General features: G+C 50.8%; 6 protein-coding genes across 6 annotated transcripts; 4 read left to right on the plus strand and 2 right to left on the minus strand.

Moving 5' to 3' along the window:
* Positions 1–953: 953 nt before the first annotated feature.
* Positions 954–1,936, plus strand: N7457_000491 (TBP family protein; the record flags this gene model as incomplete). The annotated part of the gene is made up of 4 exons (XM_057171559.1): positions 954–1,222; positions 1,284–1,371; positions 1,449–1,863; positions 1,920–1,936. 4 exons carry the CDS (start codon positions 954–956, stop codon positions 1,934–1,936), a joined length of 789 nt encoding a protein of 262 aa, XP_057035462.1.
* A 565-nt stretch (positions 1,937–2,501) lies between these two features.
* On the minus strand, positions 2,502–3,993 carry N7457_000492 (NAD(P)/FAD-dependent oxidoreductase; the record flags this gene model as incomplete). Its single annotated transcript, XM_057171560.1, has 3 exons — positions 2,502–2,793; positions 2,857–3,847; positions 3,945–3,993. 3 exons carry the CDS (start codon positions 3,991–3,993, stop codon positions 2,502–2,504), a joined length of 1,332 nt encoding a protein of 443 aa, XP_057035463.1.
* Positions 3,994–4,376: 383 nt separating this feature from the next.
* N7457_000493 (class I SAM-dependent methyltransferase) lies at positions 4,377–5,455 on the plus strand (the record flags this gene model as incomplete). Its single annotated transcript, XM_057171561.1, has 2 exons — positions 4,377–4,474; positions 4,522–5,455. 2 exons carry the CDS (start codon positions 4,377–4,379, stop codon positions 5,453–5,455), a joined length of 1,032 nt encoding a protein of 343 aa, XP_057035464.1.
* Positions 5,456–5,682: 227 nt separating this feature from the next.
* On the minus strand, positions 5,683–7,287 carry N7457_000494 (uncharacterized protein; the record flags this gene model as incomplete). Its single annotated transcript, XM_057171562.1, has 3 exons — positions 5,683–6,705; positions 6,751–7,059; positions 7,108–7,287. The coding sequence occupies 3 exons, from the start codon at positions 7,285–7,287 to the stop codon at positions 5,683–5,685; spliced, it is 1,512 nt and encodes a 503-aa protein (XP_057035465.1).
* Positions 7,288–11,654: 4,367 nt separating this feature from the next.
* Positions 11,655–13,152, plus strand: N7457_000495 (uncharacterized protein; the record flags this gene model as incomplete). Its single annotated transcript, XM_057171563.1, has 2 exons — positions 11,655–12,037; positions 12,096–13,152. The coding sequence occupies 2 exons, from the start codon at positions 11,655–11,657 to the stop codon at positions 13,150–13,152; spliced, it is 1,440 nt and encodes a 479-aa protein (XP_057035466.1).
* Positions 13,153–13,995: 843 nt separating this feature from the next.
* On the plus strand, positions 13,996–16,780 carry N7457_000496 (Zn(II)2Cys6 transcription factor; the record flags this gene model as incomplete). The annotated part of the gene is made up of 4 exons (XM_057171564.1): positions 13,996–14,372; positions 14,500–14,557; positions 14,612–15,342; positions 15,406–16,780. 4 exons carry the CDS (start codon positions 13,996–13,998, stop codon positions 16,778–16,780), a joined length of 2,541 nt encoding a protein of 846 aa, XP_057035467.1.
* Positions 16,781–17,170: the final 390 nt, after the last annotated feature.

A 17,170-nucleotide genomic window follows, 5' to 3' on the forward strand; every position in this document is an offset into this window, starting at 1 on the left:
CTAGCGGGCGATGAAGCCAAGGTTGAAGGGAGAGAAGTGGTGCTGCTTTTACCGCCACCGGCGGCCCAGCCTCCCCTGACCGGGCTGTGACTCAGCACTATATAAAGACCCAACCTCCCCCCATTTTGCACTGGGAATTTTGTCTCGGTCTTGGCGGATCTCATTTCGGAAATTCTTCTTCCCTCCGCTCCCCTCAAAGCCTCCTGATAATCATATCGGATCTGCCGGCTTTCTCTTACTAATCAGATCTATCTCATCCAGATCTTTGATTCTCTCCGGGAAGACCCTTGATTCTATTTTTTTAATTTTAGGGGGAAAAAAATAACGGGTTTTTGTCCACGGACCTAAACACCATAGAAGTCGATCCTCACGTGTCGCTTCACCACACACTCTCTTTTTTCAGATTCGCGCAGATAGACAATCCCATTTTCAAAAGCAGCGCAAAGAAAACATTTCGAAAGGGAAAAAAAAAAGTTGCCGTCCCTGCCATAATCTCGCCGTCGCGACTATCTTGAAGAAAAAAACACTTGAGTGTGATTTTTTTTTCTTGGTTCATTCACCAGTCGACTGCGTTGGGTTTCGTTGCCTATACTTTCTCGTGATTGCCTTTTCACGAAGAGTTACGTGCGAATACCTCGTAGGGGGATACATTGAGTTGTCCATCTCCCAGGTAAGAGCTCTTGTCACTTCTGTCCATTGCACCTTCCACCTTCCACTTTGGGATCCCACGTACCTTCCCAATAACTTCACATGAATCGTCTTCTCGTCGCTGCCTCCGCGCCTCCGCGCCTCCCCTCCCCCTCCGTCTTTTTTTTCTTTTCCTTTCTTTTCCTCTCCTCCCCACCTCGCTGTCCACGTGATTGAAGCTTACGTGATTTTCTGAATAGTTTCATCCTCTTTCATCTCCCAATCTTGCATACCCGCTGTGGGTTGCAACTCGAACCTCCATTACAATGGATTCTCTCACCACCCACCCCTCGAACGCGCAGCAGGCTCGTGCCTTCACTGCTACCTCATCGCTGTCCTTCCCTGGTGGAGCCGGGGACCTGACCCCTCCCATCTCCGATAAGGAGGCTATGGCGCAGGGCGCAAATGGTATGAATGGCCAGCAGGTTGGAGGAAATGCCATCGGTGGCACCGGGGTGACTCCCGCTTCTCCTGCGACCCCTGCTGCCACCCCTGGTGCGACCACCGGAAGCAGTGGCATTGTCCCTACCTTGCAGTGAGTATACTCTAGATGTTTTTCTGGGTGACCAGAATGGCTGAACTAGTTACCCTAAAAGGAACATCGTTGCTACTGTCAACCTTGACTGTCGCTTGGATCTCAAGACCATTGCGTTGCACGCACGCAATGCTGAGTACAACCCAAAGGTATCTATTAACCCTTCGCATTCCCTGAGAATACACACATCAGGGTACAATGTGGCTGAACATGGTTCTCTCCTTAGCGTTTTGCTGCCGTGATCATGCGTATCCGTGAGCCCAAGACTACCGCTCTGATCTTTGCTTCGGGCAAGATGGTTGTCACCGGTGCCAAGTCGGAGGATGATTCCAAGCTCGCTTCGCGCAAGTATGCGCGTATCATCCAGAAGCTTGGCTTCAATGCCAAGTTCACCGATTTCAAAATCCAGAATATTGTCGGCTCCTGCGATATCAAGTTCCCCATCCGTTTGGAGGGATTGGCCTCTCGTCACCACAACTTCAGCTCTTATGAGCCTGAGTTGTTCCCTGGTCTGATCTATCGTATGATGAAGCCCAAGATCGTTCTATTGATCTTCGTCAGTGGCAAGATTGTCCTGACTGGTGCGAAAGTCCGCGAGGAGATCTACCAAGCATTCGAGTTGATCTACCCTGTGCTTTCTGGTATGCTGTCTTCTCCACGCTGCTGTCATTGAGCCTTCACTAATCCATATCATCAGATTTCCGCAAGGTTTAAAGGAGTTCCAGGAGGTCACTCGCTTACGCATTCAACTCTGTATTAACATTGCTTTTCCCTTCTTCGAGGCTAACACCAGACTTGTCTATCTGTTCCTCGCGTTTCCTCTGGTTTTTACGACTCTTTTCATGCAAGCATAGTTGGGCGTTCTTAGCGATTCGGTCGATTCCCGGTTTCAATATCTCGCGTTCTTACACACACAATTAGATTGCTGCAGCCCGCAGTGAGGCGGTTGTGCGCCGGTCGATGACTGCCTCGATTTAATCATTTATCGTTCTACGGTTTCATCTGCGGAGGAATATTTTCTGATGCAGGCCAAAAAAAATCATGATGACCCCAGGCAGTCTTCTAGTCTATGTCCTTGCTTTCCCCACGTCAGTGGGATGATGGACCGGCTTTTGCCGTATTACTACCTCCGAGTAGTGAAAGAAAATGTCTCAAAAAAATCTTTTCTTCAAGTGTATCTTTCTGTAAAGAACAGTAGATGTAAATCCCAAGTCTATCGAATAATAGTACATTAGCATCTCATGGATCCAGGGAAGTTACGTCTCCAACGTCCGGATATCTATAGTACACTGCTTCGCAAAGCCTTCCTCGTCTTCGCCAACTCGTCTTTCAAAATCGAGTTCCTCTCCCCAGATCGACTACCATCGCCAGCGAAGTCCTCTTCATCCGACACAGCAGTCTCAGGCCATGCCCACATCCTACTCAACTCAGAGTCAAGCGTTCCCTCCAACGCGTCGACAATCTTGTCTCCGATAACAGGGAAGAACTTGAACCCATGGCCACTGCCACCCGTAGCAAGGAAAAGACCCTCATGATCAGGATGGTAGGAAACAATGAAGTCACCCTTAGGTCTGTTGAACCGATTAGCACCACAGCCAGATCGCAACCAAACGGCCAAGAAATCCCCAACTCACGTATCAGTATACCAACAAACCCTCGTATCCACAAACTCCCTGTCTGCAAACCGCGGCAAAAGCTGTCTCAACGCAACCCGGAACGCATCCTGTCCCTCAAGCGGCACAGGAACCCCCTTCTCCGGCAAACTAACCACCATCGAGCCAGCAGCCCGTCCCTCAACACCAGGAACCGGCACCGTAACCGGATTGCGATACCCATACGCATGCCGCGCAATTTTGAGCAGATTATTCCGCGGCGGAATGATAAAGATCCCCGTCGCGAAGTTCAATATCGTCGGTAGATTCTCCAACTCGCGCTGCTCCTCATCCGAGATCCGCATATACGCAATTGCCTGGCCCGTCGCAACAGCCCTCCCCCGCAAATCGACCAACTTCGACGTCCACGCACCAGTCGCCAACACGACCAAATCCGCCGTCAGGACTGAGCCATCTGCAAGCGCAACGCCAGTAGCTTTAGGCTTCGCGCCCGTGTCGGACGCATAGAGCACACGCTCCACATCACCCGTGCGGAAGATCACCTTCCCCTCTGCGTCGAGGAGCTCCTTCGCATAGCGCACGCTCGCTGCGGCATCCGACCATCCAGAGCCCCAGTTCACGTAGCCGCCGGCAACGTCGAGTGTGTCGCCATAGGCCGGGACGACCTTGAGCACGTCGGCTTGGGTCGGCAGGAAGGTGACGTTGTCGCCCTCGATCTGGCGCACGTTGATGTAGCTCTTGCGCGCGTACTCCTTGGCGCTGGCGCTGTCTGCGGGGTACACGAGTAGCAGGCCGTTCTGCGTGTAGCGGCCGTTGCGGCCCCAGTCTGTGCTGCGCCAGCGGTCGATGGCTGCTGCGGCGAGCTTGGAGTATGCTGTGTTTGCATAATCCGCCCGCACGATTCGGGATGTGTCGACGGATGAACCGTGCGGGTTGGGGATTGTAGGTGAGGATTCTACGACTGTTACTTCAGATTCTGGGTGTCGCTTTGACAGGGACAGAGCGGTAGATACTGAGGGGTTTGGTTAGTAGCGGTGTAGCGGGAATTGAGGTAAATGGGTGTAGGAGATATACATGTAGCCGGTGCTAGGGAGAGGGTTGATACTCACATCCGAAGACACCGCCTCCGACAATGAGAATCTTGGACGGCAATGCCATTTTGAACGATTTTGGAATCGGTTGTGCGGACGAAGCCAAAATCCCGAAGTTGGAGATCGGAGACTTGGGCATCTACTCCAACAGCCAGCGGAGCCGATAACGGCAGCACGTCGGCCCCCAGCTCCCGACTTTTCTCTTCCGAGGCCCAGACTCGAGATTGCGACTCCGATCTATAGCCCCGATTTGTATACATCGTGCACTCCTAGCCCATTAATCTATTTCCCAGAGCCTCCATCTCCATTGGGTATCGCGGGGAGACTAACAACCCTGGTCGCGTAAGCCCAATCTCCCCCGGGCTTCTCGCGTCAAATCAAATCGCGTGCGCGCAAAGCCCTGTCAAAAAAAATCCCTTGGCAGACCAAATCGCCAGGCCAAACCACAAAATGAACGCATATCAATTACGCCGGGTGCCATTTCTCGCAAAGCGGGCTGTGACACCCTGTCGCAGCGCAAGCAAAGCATCTCGACCCCCAAAGCCGAGGTATGCGACTCGCCACCCAACCAAAAACACAACCTAACAACCCCCAGCTCCAAGCCAGTGGCCATAAAAAGAAGACATGCCGCTCCGCCTCGTCAGCGCCATCCAGAGCCGCCAACCTCACAAGCTGGCGCGGCCCAAGGCCCCAACGCAGCACCAAAACCAGCCCATGGCATCCCGCCCAAAGCCCTGACTTTCCTGGGCGTCTCAGCACTCGCCCTCAGCACGTACTGCGGGTACCTGTACACATCGTACACGCGCGAAGTAAGCAAAGCGCAAACCCTAGATGTGCCGCGCGACGTCTCAGACCGCTACAACACGACAGCCGCGACCTTCGACGCGGACGTCGAGCTCTCCGAAAAGGCCATGGGACTGGGCAAAAAGCGACGCGAGCTGGTGCGGCAAGCGCGCGGGCACGTTCTCGAAGTCAGCTGCGGGACGGGGCGGAATTTGCCATTCTACGAGCTCGGCGAGCGGCGCGGACTCGACGCCGCGGGGCATGCGGGTGTGGTGGGCTGTCGGTCGGTGACGTTTACCGATTTGAGTCCGCAGATGGTCGCTATTACGAAGGAGAAGTTCCAGAAGCTGTATCCTACGTTCTCGGCTGTGTTCCGGGCTTGTGATGCGGGGGCGGTGGTGCCGTCGAACGCGCCTTATTTTGATACCGTTGTGCAGACTATGGGGCTTTGCTCGATGCCGGATCCGGTTGCTACGTTGCGGCATCTCGGGTCTGTTACTGAGCCTGTGGATGGGCGGATTTTGTTGCTGGAGCATGGGCGGTCTTATTATGATTGGGTTAATCGGATTTTGGATAATCTTGCTCCGGCTCATGCGGATCGACATGGGTGTTGGTGGAATAGGGATATTGGGGAGATTGTGCGTGAGAGTGGGTTGGAGATTGTGGAGGAGAAGCGTTGGCATTTGGGGACTACGTGGCGGTATGTGTTGAGGCCGAAGCAGGGTGTTGAGAAGACTCAGTCCTGATCTTGAAATCGGGGTGTGTGGCTTTTTACCTCTTTTGGTTGTGACATTAGTTAGAGATTTGTACGAGTATTGGATATTAGACACTTTAGAGAAGACGTGATAGAAATGGGATCAGGGATACACTACATACTTTCCAGATCTATACATCTGAATGATGGGGCTGTATATCACCTCGTAAAACGCCATTAACCCTCACTTTTATACCCGTGAACCTCCATTGTGCCTTTCTAGTAACGGTATCTAAAACCTGGCGTCTTCCAATCCGTAATATCCTCATAGTCATCCGACACCAATCGTACTCGATCCACCATATCTCCCACATCATTCGAATCACGATCACCATCCAACACCTTCCCACCAACAGCACCCGCATTCCCAGCACTACCCTCAAACCCCTCTAGATGCACACGACGAGCATTGATCCACTGCAGGTAAAACCGCAGAGCCAACGCCAGCAGCACAGCCAGAGCATAACAAACCATAATCGCACGAAAAGCAGTATCATAAGTCGGCGCCTCCTTGCTGCGGAAGAAGTGAGGGCCGGAGATATTCCCAGCGCAATATGCCAGGAACAGCAGTGCAGTAACAGTCATTTTCTTCGTGACACCACGGTAATTGGCCTGCACCAGCGATAACACAAGCGGCATCGCCGCCGGTCCCGTCGATAAAAGGAAATACCCAAACAATTGGACACCTGAGACAATACGAGCGCGCGAGTAGATGATCGCACTGCCGACTACGCAAGGGAGCACGACGGCAACTATCAACAAACAACTGGACTGGCGGAACCGCCCGGCTAGCCACCCCGTTCCGGTGGTTGTGGCCACGGTGATGAGGGAGTAAGGGATGGTGAGTAGTGTGGATTGTAAGTTTGTGAATCCGAACGAGACAAGGACCAGATTGGGGAAGTTTTGCGTCCCTCCGTTGGGGATTTGGGTGCAGAGCTCTAGGCCGAAGATAAGCCAGGTTTTGGGGTCCAGCAGGCATTTGAGGACTTGGTTCCATCGCCAGATGGCTTTCTCTGTTGTGCCGGTTCCTGCGATGATAACTCGGTTGCTTGCGAATTGGCGTTCCTCTTCTGATAGGAATTTGGCTTTGGAAATTGAGTCTGGGAGGAGGGCCCCGATAGCGAATCCCCAGAGAAATGTGAAGCTGCCGAGCACGATGAACATCCATCGCCATGGGCCAATTTGGTCTTTGACGTGGCCTAAGCCGTAGGCGAGGAGACTGGAGATAATACCGCCAACGCTCTGTACATATGAGCTTTTTTCCTAGTGGACTGGTAGGGAACGTACGTTTCCGGCAAACCACAGGCCTGTCCTAGTGGGAATCTCATCGCGCGTATACCACGTCGATGTAATGAACATGAACGCCGGGGTAATAGTCGCTTCAGCAGCTCCAAGCAGGAAGCGGACTGTCATGAGACCACCGAAGTTGGTGCAGGCTGCGGTCAAAGCAACTATGGCTCCCCAAAATAGCGTGTTGGCTGTCAAATATTTGGCAGCGGGCAGACGAGCAATAAGCAATGTGGTGGGATATACCCAACCCAAGTAACCAAAGTAGAAGACCGACGATACCCAGCTATATTCCTGGCCAACTAATCCCTAGAGGCTATTTTAGTTGTGAGTCTCCTTCGCACAGATAGGTCCTACAGTATCATCAGAAAGACCGAACACAGACGCGCTCGATAAGATAGTTTTGTCCACGAAGTTGAACATATATGTTGTGAAGAGCAGCGGCACGAGTCGTCTGTCGATCTTCCTCAGCACTCTTTTTGCGATGGCATGGTTCGTCCCCTGCTCTAGTGCCGCACCGGGCGTCACGGTGTCCATGGCCGAAGCAACACTTCCAACGAAAGGAAGAAAACACCGAGAATCCCACACCTAATGCAACTTCTGCTCTTCTTATTGACATGTTCAATCCCTTGTTATGTTTCCCCGCACCTCCATTGGTGCATCCCTGCACGTTATCGCCCAGGAATCCTTCGAGAGCCAATTGGGCGCGACTATGCCTGCGAGTTCTTAGGGCTAGCATATCTCATTGGCCCCAACTCAGAACCTCACCATGTTGTACCATACCTACAATTACATCTCTTATCCCATGGTTCCCAAGTCAATCATGAATGGCCTCAAAATCACCGCACTCATAGCCAACCTCCCATACACATAAACATATCGAGGAAGCGATATTCCGAGTGTGTGGGGGACGGGAGCGGAGAGGATTGATTATGGATTGGATGCAGAGGATAGTGAGGTTTTATGGAAAGGATTGGTGGAGAGGGGTGTTGGGTTGACGTTGTGTCTGCATGCTTATCATCGGAGGACGGCGGAGGGTTTGTTTCCGAAGATTCGGAGGTTAGTGGAGAGGGTGAAGATTTATGTTAATAGTGATGATCTGAGTTTGATGCGTGATATTTAGGTTGATGGGAATTTGCAGAAGGTGTTTACTTATATGTAGTGGGTTTAGTCGGGAGATGGTGCAATTGGCGAGGAATGCGGTGGATATGTGTTGGGCTGGGATGTTAAGAGGGATATTTATACTTGCATGCTGTTGATGTCCGTGGATGAGGCATACTTAGGGTGTTTGCTCTCTATGGAATAGATACTAAAACCGATGTTTCTAAAGACGTAGGTAATAATCTATTCACTACCACTTGGTGGGATATTGGGATATCTCTTTACGTTCTGGCTGTCTGAGACGCTCTTCCCGAATATAAGATGGATTTGATTGCACATGTGATATCAATATATATTTGTCCCCTCAAGCTATATGAACCTTGGCCCCAATAACTCCAGTCAACCATAACACGGCCGATGCTCTGGAATAATCTTGGGACTATGTTGATGGCTTTGAACAATGTTCAATAGATCAGGGAAATAGCTTGGTCCCGGGTGAGGCTGAAACATACAACACAAGCGCTAAATGTAGGATTGATCCCAATCTCTACTACGTTGAACGTATCAGGCCCTCAGACACCTCTCCCGTGTGACTCTGCCAACATCAGGGGGAGTGAGACAGACTATCCTCCTGCTACGGAGCACACTTCACTGTGATAGGTCGATGTGCATCGTATATCTTGCATGTCTCGGCACTGTTCTTCCTATATTGTTACATCGATATGAAACTATATTCCCCCTTTCGATATGGCGTGAGACATCGGCCATGGCGGCCTTGGAACGAGTACGGAGTACTCCGCACTCCGTCCGGAGTACGCGCAATCAAGTTTTGCCCATGGCACCATGATCTACATGAAGCAGTCATGATATACCCTGCCCAAAAAGACATTGTCATAGACAACCTCCAAATGGCAAACAAGCCTGACGCCATTACCCCTCTAAACGAGATCCCGATATTGTTCTAGATCTCAACTAGGGGGAAGCACAATTTCATCCTATCGGACTACATTTTCCCACATAGGAAAGCATACAACATACATGCGGCTACTAGTATACCGACTAGCCACTCGGCACTTGATTCCACGGCCGGGATTGGCTAATGGGCATATCGCAACTGTCCCGCATATAACAAACAGGGTTTGGCCACCAATCTTGGTCGATGATTTACATGCACCATGCAGATCTCTGACAGGGGTTATTCCGTGTCTTGGATGCTAGTCATTGACAGGATGCAAATGAGCGAGCCTGGGTCTAGAGCGGGGAAATTGGGAAAGCCGAGGACAACGGCTTTCAGCAAGGTTTGGATGCTGATGCGTACATCGGTTATCAAGGATGCGGTGATTGGTAGATCTGGGCTTGGGGGGGATAGTTCCGCTCAGATTGGTGGTTCTACATAGATCGGGGATTGGGAGCTCTCTTGGGTGAGGCGTGACAGTGATTTGCTCGATGTCCGGAAAACGTATCCTAATTGAAATGGGGTTGTGGCAAGCATGATCTTGCATGTTCTATCTTGTGCCTTGCTCATACAAATGTAATGCTGCGGACGTATGTGAGGAGATGGAGGGGCATGATGCTACCTACGGAGTACATTGGAAGTACAGAGTACCTGCTGTGGAGATGCGGAGAATTGCCGTGCACCTGCATACTGTAGGTACCGTCTTCTCATGTAGATGTACCGTTTTATTGTCTCCATGTATTCTGTACCCTACTGCAATCAGATAAACTTGGGAGCGATTCCCTTGAGCCGGGTGCATGTCACAACGGTCCCACGGTTGACGTTCCCGATCCTCTGGACCGGAGTGGTCGATGTCATGAAAACGGACTGCGATGTCCTCCTACTACATACACGAATGCGACTCGAGGAACAGGGATAATTCAAGGAATGAGGTTTCCCCTCAATACGGAATACGGAGTACGGAATACGGAGTACAACCTGCATTACTCCGTACAGCAATGTTGATAGTGGCTAGGTTACGATGTATGTCAGTCCCTTGCTGGACGCCAAGCCTTTCTTATGAGGAGATAGCGACTATGTATGATGTACGATATACGATGTGCGAAGTATGAAGTGCAGTAATATCTCTTGATCGGCCAACTATTGATCATCATCATATCACTGAAACTCAAGAGGATAGAGAATCCGGATGGCTGGGGGGAAGCAGGATGTCATCATATGCACGTAGGAAGGAATATATGATTTTTCCCCCCGGATGGAATCACCACTGATTTTAGGAGGCAATTGCGGGAATCTCAGTACGATGCTCTCAAATGGATAGATCGCGTCTCTCCCAGCTGGAATATCGAGGAAACCCAAAAAAGGTGTCTCAGCTCATCGTCAGTGGCAAACGCTGTTCCTTTTCTCCCCGAGACGCTAATGTGAGCATCCCTTACTAGCGCCATGTACAATACGATACACCGGCTCTGATTGATCGATGTGCCGTCGATTGGATCCCCCGGATCCACTGCGCCGTGGGGCTCAGTGGACTTTAAGTGGTCGATATTTTCTTGTCCTTTTTTCTGTGTGTAAACGGTTGCGCTAGGAAGCTCTTTTGGGTCTCGGTGTTTCCGACCGGAGGGCTCGGGTTAAGCACGCTTTTTTTTTTCGGTTGGGTCCCTTTGAACGCTTAGCTGCTAATTTTAAAGGGTTTGTGAACACACATGCCCAGACAGCAATACATTGTTGTATGCATATTTAGTACATTTCCGGAGTATACTCCTCCATTAATTTATTTTGATCTATCATTCAACAGCGGTGTGCACCGGTCCCCTAGCAACAGATGACAGATCCTACGCATACCCTAAACATCCCATGCAGGAAGGACAAACCGTCCAGAATGCATCCACCACGCGACTACCAATCGAGTGGCAGGTCTTATTTATTATTCCAGGAATCGGGTCAGGATTAGCGGAATCCGATGTATACGGGATGAAGTGACCACTGGGGTCGCTAAATCCATGGAGACGCTAAGACTCGCTGGAGCACCAAAATTGGACCTAGTCAGGTCGTAGAACACATGGCCGCCCCACCTCTGGTCCGGTATGTATGCACTAAACCCGAGGATAGAATGAAAGAACTATGGGATTTTCCTACTAAGGCCTGAAGAGGAATGGGTCGGACTCCACTGCCTACGAATTGTTCACTTTGCGTCTTTGCGTGTCGCATGTTACGACCCTGTGGCTTTTGACATGGCGGTGAGGAAGGACAATAACAAAGAGAAAGTAGCAAGCGTCCAGTATCTACCCGAGTACGAGGTAACGAGGTACTCCGTCTCGAGTACGAAGACACAGGGGACTGGAATCTCATATCAAAGCCAAATGTGTTGTTCCCATTTCCACGGTCTGACGTTGTACATTCCGAAAGTAAAATTGGAAGGAACGAAAATCAAAATCAAAAAGAAAAAAAAGAAAAACAACCGTTGAGCCAATCAGCGCTCATCGAATTCGGGAGGCTGCCCTTTTGAGCATCGTGACCGTACGGTAAATTACATCCACTTTGGTTCTCGGTTTTTCATTTTTCATTTTTTCATTTTTCCACTTTTTCCCGTGGATTCCTCAGGCCCCCGTTTGGTAAATTTGCCATCCAAACAGCTTCCTGTCGCATCTTGATGATCCCCCCCCCGTTTATCCTCCTCATCCCCCTTTCTAAATCCCCCATATCTTAGAATCTTTTTTTTTTATTATTCTTCTTAGTATTCTGTTTATTATTATATCTTGTTCTTTTTTTATCTACTATATCCTCACATCTTGTTATTACTCTCCTTTGATCTGATTCTTGCTTTGTTCTCTCCGTCACGTCCCTCACAATGCCGTACAACACCCGTCGCAAGTCACTATCTCTCCCGTCATTGGGCATTCAGCTCCCAAATTCATCTCGTCGGTCTCCTTCTATCTCCAAAGTTCACACCGATGAGCATCCTTTAAAAAAGGTTAAGAGATCGCACGGTTCTTCATTATCACCCGAGCCATCCGACTCCAAGACGATTGTACGCGGCCGACATGGACTATTTGAGATTACACCACCTCCGTCACCTATGGACGGAGTAATGGCACCCAAGATCGATACAGAAGGAATTAACGACGACATTGTGGTCGCGGTAATTAACCAACTGGAAAAGACCGGGAACCGCCCGCACCTCGTGAAGGAACTCGCCGCAGTTCTGATTGCGCTGAATGTGAATGTTGCTAAGTATGTATCCCCTCTCCCACTGGCTGGAGACTCAATGGCTAACCGGTAGTGTTTCCAGTTCTGCCAATCCAGCTGCGTTGCTCTCATCACGGTTAGCTGCCTATATGAAGCGTTCCTGGACGGCTCTCGCGCCATGCCCTATTGCCAAGGAGCTTATCTTAATTCACCCACGCAAAGTGTACTACTATCTTACTACGTTCCCTCATCAACCCATTCCTGAGAATGACGATCTGGTTTCGGCCATGGATCACAAGCATATTACTCCCAGTGTGTCTAGCCTCGACGAGGAGGATACGATGGTGCGGGAACGTAGTCCCAGTCCCGAAGTGGACTTGTCTTCCCCCGATTTTGAGGAGCATTTGAACAGCTCAGCCAGCCACGGTTCTTCTGACCACTTCCCCGATGCCAGTAATTTGACGCGTCTTATGCACTCGCATCGTGCGGCTTCCCCGCCCCTGGAGGGTGATGAGAAGGAATTCACACAAACCGCCAGCGCTGTGCGTGAGCGTGCATCCGAGGAGAAAGCCAGCGAGTCGAGCCGTAGTCAGTCCATCCTCTCCGAGAGCTTGAGTGCTCTGGGAGATCGTGACATGTGCATGTCTGAATCGCCTGTGAACGGCGGTTCCATGTCTCCGTCTATGCATGGCCACGGTATGTCCGAAGAAGAGTATAGCGACTACTTCTCTCACATGGCCGTGGACCAAACGGTCCAGGATTTGGACGAGGCCGCCGCGACTACATTGTTCGGTACCTCGCCCTCTCCCTCCCTCACCTCCATCGCATCATCTGTCTCGTCTGGCACGAGCGCTATGACCGATCTTGGTGTGGATGGTGAGGAGCTTACTGGTCCTCTCGCTGCGCCTCAGATCAGCCTCCCCGAGGATCTGGATGCTGCACCCGTGTCAACCCTCAAGCGCTCGCTTGACATGTTGAACAGCGGTCTTCCAGATGTCGATCTGAAGATGTCCGACCTGACTGAGTCGCACGAGAGGCTCACTCTGACCCCTCGGCCCATCTCCATGATGCCGGAGCCCGTCTTCGATTCGTGGAGAGAGCTGCAAAACCCAGAGATGGTGGAGGTCGATGAGCTCGACGAGATGTTTGGCGAATTCTAAACTCATCGTTGAGACCGCCTCCCCTTTTAACGATTCCTCCTTCTCTCCACTCTTGGCTGGGCTGTGACCCGCCATGTGCTCTTTAACCCTCTATTTCCCCTGCTTGTACATGTCCATTTGGTTTCTCGGCGCACTCTACCTTTTTTCCTTTTTTTTCGCTAATGCCTATTTCTCTTGTATATATACACATGCTTTGGTTTATTCACCCTGGATGGGTACGGGATATTTTTCACGGAGGAATGGCTTCACCCAAAAGTGTCAAAATAACTAGCGGTTCCCATAAATTCAGCATTTCCCATTTTCACCTTTCTCCAAGTCGAACAAAACCGACAAGGAACCGTACGTAGACCCAAATTAGGAAGGTGGCCTTGTCCATGGATCCCCGAGATCGCATCCCGCCACTTGACGCTCATTCGGCTTCATTCTGGTGAACCCTTTTTATGGAGCACATTGCCTGCCCTGATGGATCTCAAATCTCTTCCCAGTGCCCACCTCATTTCCATGTGAATCTAGCCCTGTCATTGGCTGCGACTTTATGCCGGGATACCGAAATGCATCGGTACCTTGAAATATCCAGGATCCCCCCAGACTACTCCTTCAGATGGCCTAGGCCTCGAGCCAATTTAAATTGACAGAAGCTTGATCGGGGAACTTTTTTCCCCTGGAGAACAACAAGAAACCGCATGGAAGCGCCAGAAAGAGCAGATCTATAGTAATCACTGTGCCAAGTTGCTTTAAACGGGTGGACCTCGGGAGAGGGTCACGCCTAATTAGATCATAATCTTCGTTCATTTCCTGCACTTCATACTCCATCAACCCACGTTCCTTAAGGCTTCTGCGATCATGACGATCCAAGAATCGCCTCTCCAACCAAGCCAACACGGCATGGCTCCCGAAGGCGCAGCACCAATGCAGCAACCAGAAGCGCACCTCGCCACATCCCGCCCTCCTATCGCAAACACGTTACCAACGCTAGATACCAAAAGCGCCAATCCACCTTCGATTCCGCCGAACAAAACGCTGGCCACACAGGCTAAAGTCGCTATTCCCCGTCAACGGGCCGGAATCGCCCCACGTCATAATCGCCGGGTGCCCCGCGCTTGTGAGTCCTGTAGACAGCGCAAGACGAAATGCAGCGGCGATACACCGGTTTGTCGTCAGTGTCGCGAGCTGAGGGCTACCTGCAATTATCCGCAGGGATGGAGGGAGAAAACTAAAAAGTAGGTTTATCCGTCGCGCCATCTGGTTTTTCGCAAATCTATGGGATGCTGATGAGCTGTTGGGCGCATTGCAGACAAGTTGAGAATCTTTCTGCGAAAGCACAAGATTATGAGAACCTGCTGAAAGAGCTGGGGGAGTTGTTGAGAGCCGCGCCGCCGACCGGATCAAGAGCTTGCTGGACAAGGTAAGGTTTCTTGCTGTGAGAATTCGGGACTGTAACTGACAATTAGAATCAAAGCATGGCCCGGAGGTGGACTATTCGTCGCACAACTCTCGCTCTCATTCGGGAACTCCTCAGGATGAAGTCATGGACAATTACGAACCATCCTCGCCTTCGTCTATTGGATCTCTCGAGGCGATCGATCGAGTAGAAGAGGACCTCAATCGATCGGAACATGCTCGCGCAACCGGTTATATGGGAAAGAACTCGGAAATCACATGGATGCAACGCCTGCAGAGGGAGGCAGAGCAACGTGCCCAAGGTCTTCCGGGGAGTCTGGAGCCTGGTCAAGATCTCAAGACTGACAATGCATTATCTCTCCACGCGGTCAATTATCACCTCGACGACCTGGATATCTCTGTGCCGGGCCCGGTGCAATTGTATTCTATGCCTCCTCGCGAGGTAGCGGATCATATGTTCGAGGCTTATCTGACTACTGTGCATCCATTCTATCCCATCATTAACAAACCTCTTTTCTCTGCGCAGTACCGGACCTTTTTCGACAGTGCGGCTCGGCCAGGTGACAAGTGGCTCGCTATATTGAACATGATATTTGCCATTGGAGCTAAACACGGTCATCTCATCGATGCCCCGTGGGCTGGGAATGAAAAGGACCACTTGATGTACCTGACCCGAGCTAGGATTTTGAGCATGAACGGTGATGTCCTCTTCAGTCACCCTGATCTCCAGCAAGTTCAAGTAGAAGCCTTGATTGCATTCTATCTTCTGGCTAGCGATCAAATTAATCGGTGAGTCTAACAACCCCTCTTCTCCCTGCAGTTGAATTGAACGTGCAATAACACTTTATACAGGGCATGGAGAATCTCAGCTTTGGCAGTGCGCTCTGCGATCGCACTCGGCATCAACATGAAAAGCAGCAGCCCAACCACACCCGATCTTTCAAAAGAAGCCCGTTATCGAGTCTGGTGGTGTTTGTACAACTTCGAGCATATGCTCGGTATAATGACTGGCCGGGCAACCTGTATCCAGGACGGAGTGTGCACCTCGCCTTTTCCGATTCCATTTGAAGAACACCAGTTGCAAGAGCCTGCTGCCTTTGAAGTACTCACAGACACGACCCTGCGAGACGAACGAATCAACAACGTCGTAGCGAGTGCATGTATCAGACAGATGCCGCTCAACCCGGCAAATGGCAAGGAGGCCATTCACCATACTCGAGCACGCGACACTTCTTGGATCAAAGGTCTGCCTGTCAACTACGGACTCTGTTATCTGTACTATTGCGATCTGGCAGTTGTCGCACAAGAAATTATCAACAAAGTCTATTCAGTGGACTGTGTGATGGTCCCATGGGCGCATATCGAGAACCGGATTGGTGAACTCAGGTCCCGAACCGAGATGTGGCAATCCAGTCTCCCAGCCGGGCTTGACTTCACACGAAAGGATGATGACGGACCAGATATCCTTCGCTACAAACTGACCCTAGCACTGCATTACTACAGTGCGCGAATCACACTAGGCCGTCCATGTCTCTGCCGCCGCGATGCCCGCCAAAAGGGCCCAAACCCATCCTTCAGCCACGAAATGGCTGTAATAACCCTAGAGTCTGCTGGGCACATGCTAGATCTGATCCCTGACGAGCCAGACGCCCTGCAACTCTACCGAATCGCTCCATGGTGGTGTATCCTCCACTATCTCATGCAAGCCGCCACCGTCCTCCTCCTCGAGCTATCATTCGGCGCCGTCCACATGCCCGATGAAGAACAGAACCTCATCATTCTATCCAAAAAGGCAACCCGCTGGCTCTTCGCCATGTCCGAACGAAGCATCGCCTCCCGCCGCGCCTGGCAACTCTGTGATCTAAGTCTCCGCAAACTAGCCCAGGGCATGAAATACGACGTCAGCGATATGCCTTCCTACCCATACCAACCCGAGCCGACAACCACCATCGGCTCAGCACCACCCCCACCAGACCAGTCTCTATCTCAAGACGCATCTCACAGCGCTGGCGATTTCTGTAGTCTGCAAGAACCGCCCCCAATGTCTGGATCACAGGCACCGCCTGGCGAAGATAACTTCGCTCATCCAAGTACCTCGACCTCGGAATTGCTGTCCTCGTTAACGGCTGAAGCGCAAGACTCGTATTTCCCGTATGATCCCATCAGCGGGGAATTCATGAGATCTTTCTTCCCGCATTCTAATGAGAATGGTGATTGGGAACAATGAGAAGCTCTCACGAACCCATATACATGTCTTTATGAAACACCCACGCACCGAACACGAACACGAAATACAAAAGTATTTGTCCTATATATTCCCTCATCGCAACTACCTCCCTTTCCATCTCTTATTCTCTTTAATTGCATTATGGCCATTCCTCTCTTGTTCAATGCCTGCATTCGATTCATCACTTACATCTCTATCTTGTCTGTGATACGAATCTCTCTTTCCTCTTTACCTGCATATTTACCCATTTGTTTCGCTTATTCTGATAATGTTGTATATTACGTGTTTCGGGAGGTGGCATTTTGAGAAATTAAAAAACAAACGCGCGTTTTTGGTTCGGTATTCTGGTTTATACGATCCTTGGTCTTGAACTGGCTTGGGATTTGAAGC

Source organism: Penicillium paradoxum (genome assembly GCF_028828445.1).
Source record: "Penicillium paradoxum strain IBT 22861 chromosome Unknown utg000002l_segment0_segment0, whole genome shotgun sequence".
NCBI classification, from domain to species: domain Eukaryota; kingdom Fungi; phylum Ascomycota; class Eurotiomycetes; order Eurotiales; family Aspergillaceae; genus Penicillium; species Penicillium paradoxum.